The 23094-nt window shown below is 36.1% G+C and overlaps 1 protein-coding gene across 1 annotated transcript in view; it reads right to left on the bottom strand.

Annotated features, from left to right (window-relative positions):
* Positions 1-23094, bottom strand: part of Erbb4 (erb-b2 receptor tyrosine kinase 4) — a 1078513-nt gene that overhangs the window by 350409 nt on the left and 705010 nt on the right. Inside the window, exon 5 of the mRNA XM_057755450.1 lies at positions 9684-9749. Coding sequence (XP_057611433.1) covers positions 9684-9749 — 66 coding nt within the window. The remainder of the gene's footprint in view (positions 1-9683; positions 9750-23094) is intronic.

The following is a 23094-nucleotide window of genomic DNA, read 5'->3' as shown; positions in this document are numbered from 1 at the left end:
CAGCATTAGCTCCCACTTGTTTTGCTAGACTCTAATTGGATATTTACCACATTGGCACCTTCTTTAAAAATGACATTTTTTTCCCCAAAAGACTGTAAACACAATTATACTATGACAAATTATATGTCTATGCATCTGCACAGGTATAATTTGTTTATTATTCTCACAATTTGTCATTTGAGTTTCACAACTTACAAAATTTTTCGGATTTTCATTGTGACAGAAACATAACTTAATTTTGAGGTGTTACTTTTTCTTAATTATATTTTATGGGGAGAAAAAAGCAGAATAACTTCCTTTGAGTATATTAGCTATCTAATACCCTTAAATATTCCATCTGATGCTGTTATGGGTATATTTTCAAAAAATTTAATAAGCTGTATTTCTAATATTTTCCTCAAGAATGTTTAAAACAAACTAAGACTCTGGTTTTCTCCTTTTTTCTATTTTAAAAAAGTTTCAATACGCTGTTACTGAAGAATGATTTTCTCGTGTCTAAGCATAAGAAAGTATGGAGAATTTGTTAACTTTCCAGTTTTTTTAGTATAAACTATAAGTATTCATGGAAACAATAATAATATAAAATGTTGTTTGGCATAATATGTTATCAATGTATTAAGTACCTCTTCATAATTTTAAAAATGTACTATTTTATTTAAAAAACAAAATCTAAGTGGAAACTTCCACAGTTAAAGCTTCCCTTTATTAAAATTATTACTAATTTAATGACATCATGTCTGTTTATTCCAGCACCTGGAACATGAATTTCCTCTTCAATTTTATAGTATACTACTTCAGTTCAGGAGACAAACACCTTTTCTTTCTATTGTTTAGTATACTTATATTTTCCAATTTGTTCCTAGGTAAGAAATGACATTTGGAAAACAATTTAGAAGATGGAAAACTTAATATCAAAATTTATCACCTCAAAAAAATCTAATTATAAAATCTGCAAATGAAAACAATTCTGACTACTCTCGAGCAAAACATATGCAAGATTGGGGAAATCAAACTGTAATATTTTAATGTATGCATTTTTCCTCTTTCCTCCCTCAATATGCAGTGACTTAATGAGCTGACATCGGGCCTGGAAGGACAAAAGGGAAGAGTATAATGAAATTGCTACCCCTCCTGATGATAGGAGAGTAGAGAGAACTGGCCTGACACTGTGACTGGAGATAAAAAAGGACATGCAGTGTCTAGTTTAAATGCAATAAGTACACTTCATATATCTTGGAGGGACAGAGATAGCTTTGTTCCTTTATTCATTATTATTTATTTCTTAAAGCCGAATCTCCTTCACATCCACACCTAGGCAACTCGGCCCTCAGGATTCGGTTCTTGGGAATAGAGAGAGTTGTCATTCTTACCTTTAAGCTTACTAAATAATACTTCCATAAGCTTCAGCCTTCACATAGAAGATAAGTTTGTCTCCCCTGACATGACTACATTAATCCACTGAATCAATTTACTTAAGCTGTGCTGTGAAGCAGTGTAGGCACGATTTAACTAAGCTTAAAAGTACTTTCAAGTTGGAGTTGCCGCTCCACATGTAAGGCATCTCTCAGTATCTCAGCCGAAGTTCTGTTTGACCCTTCGCAGTGATGCGAGAAATATTCTTGTTAGGTGTCTAGGGTCAGCATGCTCTAGCATTTAAAAAAGATTTAAGGAGCATGAATTCAAGTTGTTCAGAAAATCAGACTCGGGGGTAAATCAGAGTAGAATGCTTAGTAAGATTGTACAAGCATCATTTACTTTCATTAATATTTATAAAATCCCTTAGCATGGCTACGATTTTTAAAAAGATTTTGTTTAGAAAAAAAGTCTTCTGTTCTAATAGAGAGTGTTCCGGTTTATAACCCAAACACCAGGAAACACTACTGAGGATACACTTAAAACTATTCAACAATATCTTCTAAAATCCTGAACGCTGGACAAATAATCCTTTGTCTATAATAAGTTGACAATATAGTCTCTGTGAACTTTCATTTCATGGACTCTACTTTAACACAGCACAAAACGTGCGCCCATTTTTGGAAACCCTGCAGTCTTCCCCTCAAGGACAGTATGATGGAGTTTCCCATGTCTCCATTCAGAGATATTGGTAGAGATATTGGATGAGATGAATTCCATTTCATCTCATCCAACAACTTCGACTGAGATACGAATGTCTCCCAGAGCTGAGCTGTCTGCCTTTCCTGTGACTTCTCACTGTTCAGTTACACAAGACAGACTCTAACACAGCAGCCAAGAGGGAAAGCCATAGAGTAAGTCAATGGAAAGGTGGCTCAATAAAATATCAGCTTTACTTTGGGTTTGGTTAATAGTGATGAAGGTTTTTGGAATAGTTGTCCTTTCTTTCCTAATACTTTGTAAGTATGAAAAATATATCTATAAAACAGATAAGGAATTTTTTGACAAAAAAATTACCTATAGAGAAACTCTCACTAAAACTTATTTTAGCTAAAGAGAAAGATGCAATTTGTAAATTATTTAGAGACTACTTCTTGCAATATGGAAATGTATATTTCTTGTGGCCAACTAGCTAAGTAGAATATTCTTAAAAGCGTCAAAGAATATTATATGATACAGTGAATCTCATTGCAAGTCACCTTAGTTCATGGAGGAACTGCTGAAAATTTAAGGGGAGACTAGAATTCTGGGTTCTGTGTAATTCACCTTTATGGTAATTCTGGGGGCTTCTTATCCCTATAGAATCTTCCATGAGGTCTAGTTCTCACAAAAGTGTGCAATTATATAAGTCATTATTATAAAACTCAGTTATTTTAGTACTTAAGTATCTAGTAGCTCCAAAATACATTTGCTCTGTTATTTAATTATGGATAAGCAATTTATCCCCTAAGTAACTCATAGGAAGGAGAGAAGGATATGTATGAAAGTCAAGGGCAAAGAGTCTCCACTTCCTCCAGTCCTGTTTCTCATTCCCTGCCTAGACAACAAATGTAGGTAAAAAATCTCCAGGTTAGACTGAGCTCTAGAGTTTATCTCCCGTATATTTCCATTCATTTATGGACATTTTCCTACATTTTTCTTTTAATTATTATATGTCATACAGCAATTTATTTGGTCCTTAGTCTATACCTCAAAAATTTAAGCATTTCAACTTTAATACTGCATAGAATTTCATTGTGAAAAGAAATCAACCATCTGGAAGAAAGCATAACAATTTCTATTTTATGGATGTGATAACTGATGGTTAACATGGAGTTGTTTACCCACGGAGTAAAGCAGATCAACTGTGATTTCTACCACATGACTGATTTCTGAGCTAACACACCATTGAGGGTCCTCTGAAATGTGGTGTTAAAGAGATAGAGCAGTCTTCAGACTCAAACAAAGGCTGAAACCCAAATATCATCTACATTAGTTTGACAACCTTTTTAATGACTTTTCTAGTTTATAGAAAAATGATTATTGTCCTCCCTAAGGTGAAAGAAATTCATCTTATGGGACATTTAAAATGGAAATGGTTTATAATCTATAAGATTCCTTGCTATTTTATAGTATACTAAAATTTTACTTGTATGTATAAGTATATATATAATATGTATATAGTAATATACATATATATATAATATGTATATGTATAAGTAGTTACCTAAAACATAAAGAATGTAGAGTGAAACTGTTGACTATTAAGAATTCTGTGATATAGTGAGCTTAATTTCTATGGTGAAATAGTAGGTAACTCTGATCACTGTGTGTTTTATGATGTTCTGTATAAACAATAGAATTGTTTCTCAGTAAGTTCTCTCTTCCACTCTGTTGGAGGAGGTATTATGGTGGGTAAGAATTCTTGCTGTACACACATGAGGAACTGAGTTTTGAGCCTCACCACCCACATTAAAATCAGGGCATAGTCATCCATATCTACAGTCCAGAGTTTGGGGAAAAATGCAGGAGGAACTAGGAACACTTAGTCATCTAGCATTGCCTAAATCGGGAACTTCAAGTTCAGTGAAAGGGCCTATCTGAGAAAATAAAAGAGTAAGACACTGAATACACATCTTTGACTGCTACATGCACAAATGTGTTTGCCACCACACTCACATATATACACATGCATTTGTAAAATAAGATGCTTTGTAAGAACTGAAGATTCAAGTCCATCAAGGCTTCATGATGGACCGATAACAAAAATTGTTACACATTTGTTTTGCCCTCTGCATGCTGCTTTTACTCTGTAGGAACGCTGAAAACTGTCATTTCCAGCCTCACTAACACACATGGGCCAAAGAGGAGGGGCCACAATTATTATCTTCTAAGGCCCAAGATTCTAACGTAGTGTAACCAGAATCTTTGGATCCAAATCCATATTTTCAAGAGTAGAATCTTATTGGCTCAACCTTGATTGAGCATCAACTCTTACTGAGAGCTCACTCAGCCAGAAGCACCAACACTTTGTACTCTTGGAAGAGGGCTACACAGGGCTCTTATGCACACTCTATAATGTGTATCACCATCTTGGCTTCTAACTATCACTGCCAGAGTACATTCTTCCTCACCCTCCCACTGTGCCCAGCAAAAAGTCTTAGACATTATCAAATGTCCTCCCTTTAAGGGAAAGGGAAAAAATTACTGCCATTAAGAAAAATTGTCTTTTGAACAAGTATTCAGTGTTGTTTAGAACAAACAAAGGGCTTTATGTTTTCTTGCTATGTTGAAAGATGCCTATTATAAAAATTAGAGATATTTGGGTAAATAAAGCCTATTTTTTATGTTTTGTTGTCCTAATTGCATATAGTCAAAAAATTTAAAGTTTTGTGATTTTTGACATTATAGAACTTGAAGATTAATGTAAAGTTTTACTGAAGTTGGGGAAAAGCCACCCCCTTACACTAGTGACTTCTAAGCCTTTTTATTGTAAACACAAACTACAGAGAATTCCCCATCTATAGATAGACTTATATATCTATTATAAATATATAATATATGTGTTATAATCTAACTATACTGCATTCTACAAAAATACATGTAAAATGAGATAAAAATAAAATTATAAATTCAAATAACTGATTTGATTTTATTTAGTAAAGTATTATGAAGAGGCTTATATATTAATTCTAGTATGGAAATATGGCATCACAATGACAAATTGAATACCAAACTTTGAAAATAATAACTGTCTGTTGTAGTTCATGCCTCTAATCCCAGCACTCAGGAGGCAGAGGCAGGCTGATCTCTGAGTTTAGTCCCAGTAGGGTCTACATAGTGAGTGCCAGGACATCCAGGGATATACAGAGAAAACCCTGTCTCTAAAACCAAATTAAAACAAAATAATAAATAATTATATTCCAAGGCAAATGTTTAGTGACGTCATAGAAAGAAAATTTGTTGTACAGCCTTTCTCAAATCTCACTGGGTGATAAGTGTGGTAAGTCCTGTGCGTGGCCTCCAGCCACAACCAACATCTGTAAAGAAGTCTCTATGAAATTGCCCCCATCCCTATAAAAAAAATAAAGAAATACAGTCACTAGGCAGAGGACTAGGGTTACAACTCACTTGTAAGTTTAACAACTGAGAAGTTATTTGTTGTAAAATGGCTATGAGCATCAACCTCTTTTGTTAATCTCCATGTCTCCCTTCTGCATCATTACCAAGTGTGGGATTTGTTCTTGATTATTTTAGATATCAGGTTAATACCAGCCTAGCACCTTGTGATTCAGTTTGAAATTCTTTTATATTGTCTCCAAACACTGTAGTGAATGAATTTTACATAGTAACCTAGTTTTAGTTTAGAATCAGGTTTAAAATTCTTGTCAAAACATTCCTGCCATAAAACATTGTTTCTATTAAGTAAATTAATTTAGATCTACAAACAGATACTGATTCATATAGATAGATAGATAGATAGATAGATAGATAGATAGATAGATAGATACATCAAGATTGAGTGGTATAACTAATAAAGACAAAATGTTGCTAATGTGCTATTTTGTCTAGGAATACAAAAATGGGCATTAACACACAATTCCCCAGGCAACAGTAATTGTTTCAAACAATATGATCCTGTGTTTATGATATCTGTTAAAGTGTAAGTATACAAGCCTATGACTCTACAAATGCTACTAATCCTACAAAATTTCATGCATACATGCATGTATAAAAAGGTCAAGTTGTCATGGAAAAAAGAAGGACCTTCAACAAATGATATTGGCATACAGAAAAATTCAAATAGACCCATATGTATCACCTTGCACTAAACTCAAGTCAAGTGGATCAAAACCTTCAACATAAAACCAGTTATCCTGAACCTGAGAGAAGAGAAAGTGGGAAATAGCCTTGAATGCATTGACACAGAAGACAAATTCATGAATAGAATATCAGTAGCACAGACACTGAGATCAACAATTAATAAATGGGATTTCATGAAACTGAAAGGCTTCTGTAATGCAAATGACACTGTAAATAAGGTATAAAGGCAGCCTATAGAGAGGCAAAAGATCTTCAACAACCCCACATCTGACAGAGGACTGATCTCCAAAATATATAAATAAATCAAGAAACTAGACATCAAAAAATATAAGTAAAAAATGGAGTAAAGACCTCACCAGAGGACTTTCAACAGAAGAATCTCAAATGACAGAGAAAAACTTAAAGAAATATTCCAACATCATTAGCCATAAGAGTAATGCAAGTAAAAATGACTCTGAGGTTTTATTTTACATCTGTAGAATGGCTAAGATTAAAAGCACAAATGACAGCTTATATTGGAGAGGATGTGGAGTAAGAGGAACACTCTTCCACTGCTGGTGGGAATGCAAACTTATGCAATGACGTTGGAAATCAATATGGTGGTTTCTTAGAAAGTTGGGAATCAATCAACTTCAAGACTCAGCTATACCATTATTAGGCATATAATCAAAGGATACTCAATCATCCCACAAGGATGCCTGCTCAACTGATGTAGGTGGGTCTTCTGTCTATGTGTTACTTTCATTGGTCAAATAAAGAGACTGTCTTGGCCTTTGATAGGACAGCAGCTTAGATAGGTGGAGTAGACAGAACAGAATGCTGGGAGAAAGAAGCAGAGTCAGGCAGACGTTATGAAGCTCTGGCCCACGATGGACATAGCTTAGAATCTTCCCTGTAAGCCACTACCTCGTAGTGCTACACACATTAATAGAAATGGGTTAATCAAGATGTATGAGTTATCCAGTAAGAGGCTAGAGCTAATGGGCCAGGCAGTGTTTAAATGAATACAATTTGTGTGTTGTTATTTCAGGTGTAAAGTTAGCCATGTGGGAGCTGGGCAGCACAAAAAAAGCCTGTTCGCCTCATCACTACACTCAACTATGTTCATAGAAGCTTCATGAACATAGCCAGAATCTGGAGATGTCCCTCAACCAAGGAATGGAAAAAGAAAATGTGATACAATACAGAATGGAGTATTATTCAGGACACAAAGGAACACCAGGAATTTTGAAGACAAATGGATGGAACTAGAAAAAACTCATACTGAGTGATGATAACCCAGACCAAGAAAGACAAATATGGTATGTACTCATTTATTAATGGATATTAGCTGTAAAATAAAGACGCAATTCACAGATTCAGAAAGACCAGCTAACAAGGTGGGTTTATATGGGGGACACCCAGATCTCCTTGGGAAGGGGAAATAGAAGCGATTCCTTAAGAGGACTGAGGATGAATAAGGATGAGACCTTGAGGGATTTGGTTGTGGGATAGAAGGAAGGAAAGAAAGAGAACTGAGAGTGACTACAGGAAGAGGGGCATTTTAGGGTGAGGTAAAACTCTAACACAAGGGAATCTTCCAAGAATCTACAAGGAAGACACCAGCTTAGCATCAAGCAAAAGCAGACACACAGCCTGAATGGCCATTTCCTGTGACCTGATTGGTACCTAGCCCAACTGTCATCAGAGAAGGAGCCTTCATCTGGCAACTGATGGAAACAGACACAGACCCACAGTCAAACGCTAATCAGAGTTTGGGGAATTCTGAAGACAAAAGAAAGCTTTGAAGGAGCCAGCGGGGTCAAGAATACCACACAAAAACTCACACAATCAACTAACCTGTGCTCATAGAGGCTCAGAGAGATTAAACCCAGAGCAGGGGAGCTGCATAGGACTGACCTAAGCACTCTGCCTAAGTGTTACAGTTATGTAGCTTGGTCCTCTTGTGCTACTCCTAGCAGTGAGAACAGGGGCTATCTCTGACTCTTTTACTGACTCTTGGAATCCTATTCCTCATACTGAGGTGCGTGACCCAGCCTTAATACATGGGGAGGCGCTTAGTGTTACTGCAAATTGATATGCCATGTTTGCTGATACTCTTGGGAGACCTTCCCTTCTACAGAAATTATTTTCAGAAGGGCTCAATGTCTGCTGCCAGTGTGTGGCTGAACAAAGCAGGCACATGAGAGAAGACTATTTTATGTTATTCTTTTCATATCTCTTAAATTTTGAATATGAAGATAATGTAACTTTAAAAAATAATTTAAGGAATTACCTTTGAGGATTATACTTCCTGTACTCTTTCCATTGATGGCTTATAGTATAATAATTGCTTTTGTTATTTAATTAATTAATTTATTTATTTATTTTTGGTTTTTCAAGACAGGGTTTCTCTGTAGCTTTGGTGCCCGTCCCGGAACTAGCTCTTGTAGACCAGGCTGGCCTCGAACTCCCAGAGATCCGCCTGCCTCTGCCTCCCGAGTTTGTTCTTTTATTATTGACATAATTTCATGAATGCAAGTAGACGTGAAATCTCTAAATTTTGATCTAACATTAAAAGAAATTTCCTTATTGTTCAGTGTTTTCATGTTTAAATCCCCAATGCTTTGTGTCTTCTATTTATTTTATGCTAGGAAAAGCTGCATCTCATGTTTTTACTATCCTGTGCTGTTCAAAACTTTGTTTTTAATGCTTGGCAGAAAAAAGTTTACTATTTGCATAAGAAGCTTTGTTTTCAAATTTAAAATATTTATCCATAGGATTGTTAAATACCAGGTACATTTTAAGTATTTTATAAATTTAAAAATTCTGAAAATATTATATATGCATTCTGGTCCAGGTATCAAAGCAGGGTCTCCTGCATTCACAAAAAACAACCCAGGGACAGAGTTTATTTCCCAACCCTGTCCTTTATTAATGATGACAGTTTAATTCTCATGTTACTTAAAGTGTCAAGGAACTTCTGTGTGCAATGATGTCCACACACCTCCCCACATAACTAAAATAAATCTTAAATGGAAGCATAATCTAAGTGTAAGATTTGTTGTTTAGAGTCATGATTGTAAACCCATTATCTATGTAGTTTGCAAATACGTGCTGTACTCAGTGTCTACAAAAGACAGGCTCATGGTACTTCTTATATTTTTCTTTTTAAAATCCATGAATGATGGTATTAGTATTCAGGAAACTTAATAAAATACCAGTTTACTTGAAACTGAATTTGGATCTCCCACTTTTACTGATGTACTGACTTCAATGAGCTATGGAGGTCATTAGCCAAGAAACTACAAGGGCATATGAGAATCAAGTATGTATTATTTCATTTGAAAGCAACAAATTAGGTAGGTTATTTAGATGGAAAGAAATTAAGCTTATTTCACATTGCAGGTGATTAGAGTTGTGAGAGTATTCCACCACTAAACCATCAACCATCTCAAACCTTCTACTTTTCCCTGTGGAACACTTACAGGTCTGGCAGTGAGTTTCTGTGGGTCCCCAGCATCGTCCAGTGCAGGATTTATGGCATCTTCCACCTGCAAAAAAGAAAAAAAGGAGAAAGACTGTTTTTACTATAGCTTTGTTTTCTTGTACCTTCTTAATGAAATTCTCTTGTTTCTAGCTGGAGATTTTAAGTCATGCTAGAATTGAGATACATTCCTAAAAGTGTTTACTTATTTACCAAAATCCAAATGTTCTTTGTAGGAGAAATTGAAGCACAATGACCTAATATGTGAAATTGTCCCTCACTTTACATGAAAAGAAAGCAAGTCTATTTGTTAATATTTCTTCACACAGAAGCAAGTAGTTATATTCTTTCATTTTGACTATTGGACATTGATATTCCCTAGGTCTTTGCTACTTAATAGAGTTTCCAAAGCTCACAACTTAATGATAGCAACCAATATTAAGAATTAAGGGGTAATAACTCAAAGGAAGAAGTTGCAGTCTATTACAAGAATGTATTATTCAATGACACTATAAACCATCAGACTAAGAGGTAAAATCAAGCACTAAAAAAAGAAAGAAACAAACAAACAAACAAAAAAACCATTTAGGGAAATTTAATGCTGGTTGTTTAATATGTAGGTCTAAAAATTTGTTGATATCTGAATGTTCAAATGGCAACCTTTAAGTCCTAAGATGAAAGTTCATATCTGTGGGTTTCTTCTGTATGGGTATAGCTGTCCCACAGAGAAATTCTCAGGAGAACTTGGGACTAAGCTCATTAACTGGAGCAGGCCGTGTGTGTGAACTATCCTTAAAACTTGTTTCTGAATTTTACTCAAAACTTCAGAAGTCCGCTGACTTCTCTTTAGAATTGAGTGAACATGAAAAGCTATTAAAGACTAAAACCTTTCTATAGAAAGTTTCTGATTAAGAACTTTGTTCATTTTTTACTACTAATTATAAATTCAGCATGCTTAAGCAAGATAACTACATTGTGAAGATATTAAATCTTCACACCAAATGTTACTGCCTTCCGTTGAGTCAGTTTTTAAATACTTAACTGAGAACTCTTGCTACTTAGAAGCTCTCTCTAATGAAAGTACCTGAAAGAAACTGCGAAGATCGACACTCTCGTGGATAAACTCCACTAGACTGATAATTGTTCTGACTGTAACTTAGACTACCTGAGAGTCTATTAGAAGTAAAGAATGTGCTGCCCAAGCTCAGTGATGTTTAGACTCTCAGATCTAGTTATCGTTAGAAAAGCATGGGGATCATTTTGGAACACAGTTTATTTAAAGCCAGCATTGGTGGGGGACGGCTACTGATACCAGGAGCATACAACATTCTACCACTCTGCCATCTGCCTGTTTAGATCTAAACATATGATAACCACGCAATACAAGCTCATTCTAGCTGACAGGAAAAGAACTCCATCTGGACCAAACAATGCAATTTTAATCAGTGGTAATGATAATCATTATTAAAAACCTTATGGGAGCTCCTTTGTACCAAATTAATAAATCTAAATAAATGTCATTTAGACCAGCGGAAATTAGAAAGGGCTGTGAGTCGGAATGAGAAGCTGTAAAAACTTTCTTGAGGACAGAACTTTTTATGAGAAAGTAGATAAAGTGTTTTTTGTGGATTCACAAAAATCTTTTAGATCAATTGTTTACGTGGTCAGTAAATTGAAGGTATCTAGAGTAGACAGTTATCTAACATTTAATATATGACTTCTTTTATTGTGCTGGGAATAATAAAATATTTAACTTTACTCTTCACAGCCAGAATGCTACTTATTTAAAATTATAAAAATCAAATGATAATAGAAAAAAGCAGTCAATCATAAATAGTATCAATAGTAATCATTTTGATATTCTATTCCCTTTTGGTTGAGTTGAAAACTGTGTTTTAAATTTTCAGATACTACCCTAAGATTATTCCCAAGTTCAGTGTACTATACATATAAACTTGGATATTGCTTATTCATATATTCAAAATACATTAAAAGTAAAATTTCACAGAAAATGATTTTCATGTGTTTCTTATTCAGTCTGGGCAAGGTTTATCTACTAGGGAACATGTTACACAGTATACACACAGAGTTAAATAATTTAATCTTGGCTACATCCCTGTCATTGTGAAATTTCATTTGATCATCTTCATTTTCTTTCTTTTTTTCTTTTTTGTTTTTATTTATTTTTTTTTCGAGAAAGAGTTCCTCTGTGTTACAGTCCTTTTTGTACTGAAACTAGCTCTTGTAGACCAGACTGGCTTTGAAATACAGAGGTCCGCCTGCCTCCATCTCCTGAGTGCTGGGATTAAAGGCGTTGGTCACCACCACCTGACAGTCATCTTCATTTTCGTCTGTGTTTATCAAAATCCCCTGACTACTAAAAGGATGCCTCCACCCCGCGATGGTTAAATATTTTTTAAATATGTTTGAAAGTCAGACATGGTGGTGCACATCTGTAATTCTGATAAAGGTGTAAGCAGTTAGTTCAAGAGGCAAGTCTGAGCTATGTAAAATCCCAACAATAAAAACAGTACAAAAACATATACCAAAATGAAACATGTTAAAAAATAATAATCTTTATTTTCTACCATTTCTATTGCATAAAATTGTCAAAGAGATAATGAGGTAAAGGGTTTCCATTATAATCACGAGTTAAGCATGGTGAAGAAACAATAACTAGCAAAACTCCTTGCCGTTGTTCCTCTAATCTAAATATTCCTACTTTTGCATATGAACCTTATTGACCTGTATGTTAGGAACTAAGTAGAATATCAAAGGTACAATATTGAATAGAAACAGATGGGACTATCACCTTAACGGACTTTAAAATTAGCTTAGGTATAGGCTGTTATAGAAAGTTTTCATACTTTGACTTCAGTGTTTTCCAGGTGTGTGGGGGGGGCACACAGAAAAATCTAATACATTTTTTAGTATGGGTTAATATAGTCTATGAAGAAGTACTATTTTGATATAACACTAATAAAATTGTCAATAAAAAATTGGTTAGATGTCACCAAAATGAAAAGATCTGTGGTCTTCACAGATCCAACCTAGCTAGGCAGGGGACCAGGGCTTAGATGGGGAAGTACCAAGAGAGCTGATCCCAAACCAAGAATCTATCTCTAGTTAGCAGCCACTTACCAAGGAAACGTTAGCTTCTCCAAGGGAGTCTCATTGGGTATATAAACCACACTTAAGAACACACTCCATACAGGGGAGGGGAGGGAAACAAAAAAAAAAAAAAAAAAAAAGAACACACTCCATACACATCAGAAGATGGCCAACACAAGACAAACTCAAAGCTATCTTGGGAGAGTTTCTTTTTTTGTCTGCTATTGTTTAGATGGGTCATTTAGTTTTTACCTTCTGAACACACCAATAAACAAAAAGAAAAATAGGAACTAAGAGTGATAAATGCATACACACATTTTTCGTTACATATGCTTTTTTTTTTTTTTTTTTTAGGCATAAAGCATTTTATTGAGGGAGAGAGGGAGAGAGAGAGAGAGAAAAGAGATAAAAGAGGAAAGAGACAGAGAGAACACGTGCGCACGCCAAGGAAACAGAAAAGGGAAGAGCAAGATCGTTACATACGCTTTTATTATACTTTCTAATAATCCCTTCATAAATAGAGGGAGAATCATTTCAAAATAGGTTTTTTTTTCTGTATTTTCTTTTTTTTTAAATGATTATTTATTTATTGTGTATACAGTGTTCTGTCTGCATGTATGCCACCATACCAGAAGATGGCACCAGATCTCATTATATATAGATGGTTGTGAGCCACCATGTGGTTGCTGGGAATTGAACTCAGGAACTCTGGAAGAGCAGGCAGGGCTCCTAACCTCTGAGCCATCTCTCCAGCCCCAAAATAGGCTTTTTTCAAACATGTTTTTATTTTTATTTTTATTTCTTCCTTTTACTGAAAGTAGTTTTTTTCCCCCCTCACATAATACATCCTGATTATGGTTTCCTTTCCCTCTACCATTCCCAACTCCTCCCCATCTCTCATTCCTACCAGGTCCATCTGCTTTCTGTCTTCTATTATAAAACAAACAGACTTCTAAGAGATAATAATAAAATATAACAGACCATAATAAAACAAAAAACAAATAAAAACTAGCAGATTGGAATGGAACAAAACAAATACAAAGCAGGGAAACAGCCCAAGAGAAGACACAAGAAATGATATAGATGCAAAGACCCATTTGTTCATATTCTGGAATTCCTTAAAAACATTAAATTGGAGCCCATTATATATTATCTTTTTAATATTATGTTATATATACATGAAGACACAAAGGATCTGTAGGCTAAAAACAGAGAAAATATAAATAAATTAAAATTAATGTTAAAAATAAGATTTATAAAAAGAAAAGACCCAACACAACTTTGTAAGACAAGGAACCCCAAAAGATGCCAGTGACTGTATTTTCTGCTGACCATCTATAGCTGGGGACAGTGCTTATCCTGAAGAGTAGTTTGTTTTCCCAGTGAGACTTCCTTGTAGGAAACCAAATTTTCATTTGCAAGTTGTTATCATGGAATTTGCACTGGGTTAAGGATGGGGGAATGTGCTCACTTCTTCTTTCATCGCTTGAACCCCATCTTGTGCAGACCTGTGCATTTCCCATGCATGCTGCCCCTCCATACCCCTCCAGGGTTTACATTCTTTCTGCCTCCTCTTTGTGGGTTTTCCTGAACTCTGATGGGAGGGATTTGATCGAGACATCTCTTTTGAGATTGTACGTCTCTGTATTTGTTTCCATGTGCTGCAGAAGAAAGATTCCCTGCTGATGGTAGAGCAAGACACTGATCTATTAGTAGTGTAGATTGTCATTATTCTTCTAGAGTTGTACAAGACAATATACCATTCTTTCACACACACACACACACACATTCACAACCACCCCCCCACACACAGAGAAATCTGATGTTTTTAGTGAAAGCAGTTACTTAATACCTTCTGTCATTTCAATCAACCAAACACATAACATAAAAATCAAAACAAATGCTTCTATTTATTCACTATATACTGATGTCTTACAGTAAGTGCTGGTTATCCCACACCAACATTATTTTAATTCACACACAATCCTTCTGCTTTGACAATGCATGATTTATCATGAAAGTTAGCAAATGTAACTAAAGACTTTCATCTTTTATGTTGGTCCAGAATATGTTACTAAAAATGTACCTTTCGTATATTCTTTTAAGGAAATAGAGTCCTTGAAGAGCTTTTAAATTTTAAGAGTCATAAATTCATGCTACAAGTTTTTCCTGTTGTGCAAATGCCTGGCAGGAGAGACAGAATTAAATATCTACCCTGTAATGTTCTCTGCAAGTAATATGGCTAGATAGTTGAAGAGTCACAAAATATGAAGCCACTGGCAGTCATATAGGATTACATCCTCAAACTGTCCATAACTAAAGGCAATGCAGGCACATCTTTGGATTTCCTCCAGTCCTTTAGAAAACTGAAAGTCTTGACCTCATAAAAAGACATTTACTGAGGAAAAAAGTGTGAGAGAAAACTATATAATTCAAAGCATGGGAGAAGACCATTAATTGAAAGTCTGTGTTGAACTGGTCTCTATTATTAGTGTGGGTAAGGAGAAGTAAGTCAATTACCTGCCTTCTAGGATATTTCAACATCTATGAACCTAGCAGAGAAATAGGCACATAGCATCAGTATTTGTTATCGATAGAATATGTATGATAGGGAGGATTTGAGAACACTGAGAGAATGGGCCTTTTTAGTTAGATTTGAATGCCTAGACTGTCCAGTGCAGAAGGGAAAGGAAGGGGATGTTTGTACTCAAGAATTGACCTAAATAATTACTCAGAGTCCTTGATGAACTCATCTTTCTGGGACCATATGTACGGTATACTAAGATAAATTTCCATGAAAGATAGAGCTATGGTGTGAGTTTGGATTATGTTCATAGCTGACTTCTAATTACATGGACTTGACTTAGTCTGGGTTTTACAGATTTGGTTCAAGTTGGAGACATTGAAGTGATATAGTTTTCACATGAGAATAATAATTTTTTTTTTGGCTAAGGTTCCATAATATTAAGGTTGACCCTTAGCACTTTTGTATAAGGCATTTATTTCACTCTGTGGTGAGGCACTGAAATCCATATTTCTACAATGAAATACTAGTGAGTCATGTATGACTGTTCCAGAGGCACAGAGGGTCGTATATAAGCTTCTGATGGGGCCCATGTTTCCACACTATTTTATAATCTTGACCCTCTTTTTGAGTAACCCTCTTGTTTTAAATATAACCAGATGTTAGATTTCTAATCCTTCAGCTTTACACATTATAAAAAATAAAATCTAGTAGTCGTCTTATGTTCTTGTGTTGACTTTCTGATTTATGGGATATTTCTATCATGTTTTAATTTTTCCATATAGTAGTAAAAATTACATATCTTCTTAAATTTAAATGATTAAAAGATCCTAATGTGTAGTAAAAATCACAATGTGATTTCAGTGAATGACACACTTGTAGGAATTAATTACAATGTTGTTATTTGGAGTTGCCCCATTTTCTGAGACAGGGATACTTCCGATTTTCTTTTCTCTGAGCTCTCAGTTACATACTATTTATTCCAACATTTATGCTATGAAAATTGACTCTATTTTTTCTTTCAGTTTTTAATTTATTTTATTAATTACTTATGAAATTTTTGCATGAATTATATGTATTTTGATTATATTCACATACTACTCTTCTCTATATATTCTCCAGACTCTGCACCCACCTTCTTCCAATGCCTCTATTTTTCCTTTTTATATAATTCACTGAGCCCAATTTTGCTTCCCACATACTCACAGGTATAGGGCTCCACATTGGACATGGTAGATCCCTCAGGTGTCATGACTTTAAAGAAAACTCACTCTCCCTCCACTAAAGACATCAACGGCTAACAGTTTCTCAGCTAGGGCTGGGGACTAGTGAGTCACTCTCACTCCATGCTCAAATGTTGACTGATTTGATCTGACACAGGTCTTCTGAAAATAACCACAGCTTCTCTGAGTTCATAAGTACAGGTTTCTGCCATATGCAGAAGATACAGATACATCCTGGTCCTCCCTGACCTGTGGCTCTCCTGGTCCTCCTGACTTGTGTCTCTCCGGGTTTCCTTGGCCTGTGTCTCTCCTGATCTTCCCTCAACTGTGGCTCTTCTGGTCCTCCCTCTACTGTGACTATCCTGATCCTTCCTGTTGTGTGGCTATTGTGCTGTTTCTAATCTCACTGTCACTGTCACGAGGCTACTTGTGCCTTGGCAGGGAAGGGAATAGTATGCAGATCATATATATATATATATATATATATATATATATATATATATATATATATATATATGGCTGAGTACTCCACAGACATTTATGTACTCATTCCCTGCTCTTTGATCAGCCATTTAATTTTGAAATTGAATTTCTCCTTTCAGTTCCTATCTTGTCTCTTAATTTGAAAGTTAATTATTAAATAGCAATTTTGACTTTCATACACCCATAGAGTTGAAATGAGATAGACAGCTATTTCCACTTGGTAGAAGGGAGAAAAATATAAGATTTAAAGAGATATATAGTACTAAACTTGCTATCATCTATAATCAGGTCAGACCTGAAGAGGAGGAACTGAAACACCAACCCAGTCACAAAGTCGTCGACCTTCAGTTTATCATGCGTGCAGAGTGTTCTGGGATAGAAGACTAGCAGAATTGTCATCAAAGACACCAGAGAGATTTTATCCAGCAACTGCTGAGAGCAGATGCAGATTCTCCCAGGCAAACATTAGGCAGAGATCTGGGAGTCCTATGAAGGAGGAGGAGGAAGAATCCAAGGAACCTCAGGCGTCAGGGACACCATAAGAGGAAGGCCAGGATCTCGATGGTTCAGGACAATAGCAAGATATCTGAGAGGAGAGGAGTATTGGTGAGAGTCCAGTGATGATGGTGCTGGAAGCCTTGAACCAGATCAGTGACTTATTGCAAACAAGGATGTGTGGGTTATGTTGCTTGTGTTACACACTGTAGCACCCAACGCTACTAGGACGAATGAAGATGTGTTGGAAAGATGGAGGAACAATGTAATTTTTTGCTGTTTGTTTGTTTTTTGTTTTTAACAAATTTTAGGGTTCTTTAGGCAGGGGATGCTGCAGGGGTGAGGAAAGGAATGATATCAAGGGATAGGGAGATAAGTTGGAATGGGATATAAGATGTAAAATTCCCAAAGAATCAAAGAATTAATAAAAATTTATGTTATTAAACAAAAGGAGCACGGCCCACAGAATCAATTGACCAGGACTTGTAAGAGCTTGCAGAGATCAGTGAGCCTGTAGGGGTCTTACCTAGGTCCTCTACATATTTGGTACGGTTGAGAAGCTTGGTGTTCTTATGGGAATCCTAACAGTGGAAGTCAGGAGTGTATCTAACACTTTTGCCTGCTTGTGGGATCGTTTACCTCCTCTTCAGTTGCCTTATCCACTGTGAAGTGATGGTACGTGCCTGGTTATATGGTGTTTGGTTGATGGGTTGATTTCCCTAGGAGGCCTGTCTTTCTGATGAGAAATAGGGGATAAGGCAGGTGGTGGGGATCAACTGAGGGAAGGGGACAGAGGAGAAACTGAGGTGGGATGTAATATATGACAGAAGAATTCTTTAAAAAATGTACAGTTGGAGTTTATTTCATGTCACAGTAAGTTAAATCATGAGTTATACAACTAAATTTTAACTTTACTGAAGTGGAAATACATAACATGAACCTTGATAAACTAAGTTTATTAAAACCTCAATATATTTATATCATTTATTCAATGATCTTGAATAGCATATATACTCATATGATGAAGATAAATCTTGAACAGAAATGTGAAACTCACATTTAGCCTACAATTCTATATATTCCCTCTTTGAGTACTCAATTCCACTACTGCTAATTGGTGGCTACCACAGCACACAATTTCTCTCCAGAATGACAGCAAGCAGGGTTTCAAATAGAAGATCTAATTTTCATCAAGTCAACATGACACAAAGTTTGAAGGTACAAATCCCTTTGCTCGTCACATTTCTTTTGAGTGCCTCTGAAAATGGAAATCAATCCAGAAGAAAAATGGCAATGACACTATTTCAAGGTGCTTATGGAAGACGGATACAGCAAATGTAGGTAAATCTACCATGATGTTGGTTTTCAAAAGTCTTACACTTGGATTAAGAAAATAACTTAATTGTTGGCCTACCTTATATTCTGACATACTTATGATCTCTATTCAGTATAGGCATAGTAAGCTAGTTAGACAAGTGACTACAGCTGGCCTTCTACCTTTCAAAATAAAGGTCAGTCAAGGGCAGTCAAGGGCAGTCAAGATCCCACTGTACTCAACACTCTTTTCCCTGCCTCCATTATCCTATCTTCTATGCTCTTCATCATGTCTTGGTCCTCTTTGTGCACCTCTTTCTGTCTTTACTCTAGTCGTTATGCCTGGGTAAATAGATCTTCAGCATATGTAACTTAATTCAACTAACTATTTTGTTTTATTAGATTGTCGCTCTTTTGATGTAAGATATTAGTACATATTATTAACTAAAATCAGCATTACTTATTTATAGTCATATTTTTCAGATGATTTGGAGCTTGTAAAATGATGCTTTGGATGTCATAAAAAACTTGGATATGTCTTTCAGCATCTCCTCCTTGGAAGCCCTAAAAGGAACCCAAAATAGCTGTGTGAATTTCCGATGAGTCGAAAACACATCAGTGAACTCAATAAAACAATTGATGGACTAGCTGGCTTGGGCTGATGGTCTCTGAACACATCTATCATATCTGACCTTTTAATCACTGACGTGGATTAAACATTTGAAATATGCTTTCCATGTTGGCAGGTGGCAAAGGCCTAGGAGGGCAACAAATCTTTAATGAAACTTAACCATTCAGAATTTGGTAGATAAAATGATGAACCCAAATGAACAATATCACATTAAATGCGTTATAGAAATGCCAACATCTGTGTTTAAATCAACATTTTATGTAAATAACTACAAATATAAAGTCAAACAAAAAGTCCACAATCAATAAGATGTGTCAGTATTTTTATTATAACTCTGTCATTGACAATGTTAATTCATAGGTTAATTAACCTCTCCTACTCAGCTTGCTCTTGTACTTTGTACTTCACAATATTTTACAAGCATAGATGTTTGCATCATGCTGCATAATCTATTCTTGATAGTATCTATTACCAACCCCACAACTTCTGAAATATTTCCACATACTAGTATTCTCTCTATTCTACATTATAGATTGTTTAGCAAATACCTCCTTGAGTTTACCCAAATTACAAGAAAAATGATAATGTTTGATTTTAAACTCTATAGTTTAGAAAGTAGAAGACAACCTTACATGAAATCAAAGATATATCTTTTATTACACATGAGATTGTTATACACACAGCATGTGGTCATAATTTGAGGGGACAGGTGCTTATTTTTTAATTTCTAATTGGCTGTTACTTTGATTCTTCTATGTGTTGTTCTGTTTCTTCATATTTAGGGAAGTTAAAATACTGTTGAGTATATAACCAATTTACAGCTTTGTCATCTATTTTTCTAAGTGTCATCTGCTCTTCACACATGAAACACTTAAGGAAGTGCTTGTAAAACATAAAGGAAAAAAAGACACAAGATTGTATTAAGTGGGGTAAAAGTGGAAGATATAAGCATTGGAATCAGTTTTGTCTACCTCTAACTCTTACCATTTACAATTTTTGGCATCTTAAGTAAGAAACTACTTAATAGTGTATTTTCCTAAAAAAAAAATATGGAAACAAAAACAGGTAATACCAATGGTGATATCTGCTTCTTACATATGTGAGACATGATGAAAGGGAACAACATATTTAAATGTCTGACATGTAATAAGCACCAATACTAGTTCCCTTCTCCAATCATCACAACACTGTGTATAAAAGCATCACAGCATTGTAAAGAAAATTAAAGAAGAGAGAATAGAGATAAATTGCAAAGAGGTAGAACCATTTATGACTGTCTGAAAATGACCAGCTGTGTGACAAAGGTCACGTGGTAGAAGAAAGGGGTGTGGCAGGAGCTCTGGCAGAGCTGGGAAATAAGTCCAAAGTTTGATCACACTTTGAGAGAAGTGTGACTAGCACAGTCTCAGAAAGACTTTTCCTTATAATCTCAATCCAGGAAGTTCTTACAGATCCCGAAACCCCACCCTCTTGTAGACTCCAGAATGCTTGCACTGAAGAATAGAAAGAGTCAGAGATATATCAAGGAGGACCTTCAGAGAGGGAGACCACAACCCACAGATGGACCAAACGTTTGCATGAGTGCAGAGGATTGGATATCACTGATGATATCGGTCTCTACCCAAAGGACATCCTGTCTTTCTTAGATTGCTGGTTAGCATTTAGAGATCCCCAAGCAAACACAAGCTTCCACAGGTTTAGTACATGAGTCGTGTTGCATTTGACACACCTGATGTTGAAGCCAATATTCCAGCCAAGTACGTCACATGGAATCCAAAGAACTGCCTATGTTCACATTTGTTAGATATTTCTCAAAAATCTTTCTCTTACAATACCTCCACCCCTAGCTGTCCCTCTTCCTGCCTTTCACTATAAGAAAGTCATGCTTCAGTCCCTCCAGGATGGAAAGGGAGAGCGATGAAAGATATCTTGGTACAAGGAGTCATTATGGGGTTAGGGAGAAAACCGGTGCTAGGGAAATTCCCAGAAATCCACAAGGATGACTCCAGCTAAGGCTCTAACAATAGTAGAGAGGGTGACTGAATTTGCCTGTCCCTGTAATCCGATTAGTGACTACCCTATTATCATAAAACCTTTATCCAGTAAATGATAGAAGCAGATGCAGTGATCCACAGCCCAACACTGGGCTGAGCTCCTGGAGTTCAGTTGAAGAGAGGGAGGAGAAATCATATGAGCAACAGGGGTCAAGATCATGATGCAGAAAACCACAAAGACAGTTGACCCCAGGTAGTGGGAGCTCAAAAACTTGGCACAGATATCTGGGAATCCTGCAGAGGTCCAAACTAAGTCCTCTAAATGTGGGTGACAATTACATGACTTGATCTGTTGGGGAGTCCCCTGGCAGTGGGGATTTATCTTGGGTGCATGAACTGGCTTTTTGGAGCCCATTTCCTATGGTGACATACCTTGGTCAGTTTTGACACAGGGCAGAGGGAATTGATCCTGCCTCAACTTGCTATACCAGACTTTGTTGACTACCCAAGGAAGGCCTTACCTCCTCTGAGGAGTGGATGAGGGGTGGTCTGGGGGAAAGTGGGAGGCAGGAGAAGAGGAGGGAGGGGGAACTGGGCCTATTATGTAAAATTAAATTTTTTAGAAAGAAAAAGAAAAAAACAGAAAAAATGAAAAACTAAATAAAAAGAAAGAAAGTCATGTTTCCTACTCCTCCTACATATCAATTGAGGGATCAGAAAATTCCAGTTATTTTAACTCTTTCTGATCTCTGTTGTAAGAATTTTTTCCCCACAGGTTTATTTTCAATTCTTTATGAATACATATTGTGTCACCTTAGTAATTGTGTCTAAATGTGTGTGTGTGTGTGTGTGTGTGTGTGTGTGTATGTGTGTGTGTACAATGTTGGGGCACATGGGAGGACAGTTGGATCCTGTGGGATAAAAATAACAGTTAGATATGAAATTTTTGAGGTAAAGAAGAGAATGCCTATATCTATATAGATTATCCTACAGAGTAGCAGTTCATGAGGATCAGTATGGAATGGTTTTTGATTATCATGGACAATGAGAGGTACCCATGAAACAGCTGTGAGATGTCCATCAGCAGCTTCCACTTTCATCTGGCTCTAAGACCAGGACCAGATATTAATTCTGTGGGTTACTAAGAACTGGGTATTATCATGGGAAAACTGAGATGTACAAAATTATTACAAGTTCCTTAAGGGAAGAAACCATTTCCTCACCACCACTTCTTTCGCTGCTAAAAGAGCGATGGGATTCTCAAATGGAATAACCCAGTACTGCCTTACAGAGAGGGTGATGTTTTCACACCACAGCACTGGCACGGCTTCAACCCTAAAGATTTCAATTCTGAAATGCCTTATAAGGCCTGTGGTTTGGGGCTTTATAATTATGATGTGGGTCATTAATCTTGTAGCCTCCCTTTTTTATTATCTCTGAGATTGAGACCGAGTTTCTGTTACAGATTGCTAGCCTGTAGCAGTCAGTTGGGGAGATGAGACATCCGTGAGACAGATAACAAAGAAAAATGGGTAGTAAATTGGAACAGATTAGGTGGCTCCATAGCACTATATTAAACAAGCCCTTCTGAGTACAACTGTCAGACCCCAAATAGCATTTTCCTCCCATTTTCCATC

Source organism: Chionomys nivalis, chromosome 2 (assembly GCF_950005125.1).
Source record: "Chionomys nivalis chromosome 2, mChiNiv1.1, whole genome shotgun sequence".
Taxonomy (NCBI): Eukaryota; Metazoa; Chordata; class Mammalia; order Rodentia; family Cricetidae; genus Chionomys; species Chionomys nivalis.
The sequence above is the reverse complement of the archived record's forward strand: the minus strand, read 5'-3'. Positions and strand labels throughout refer to the sequence as shown.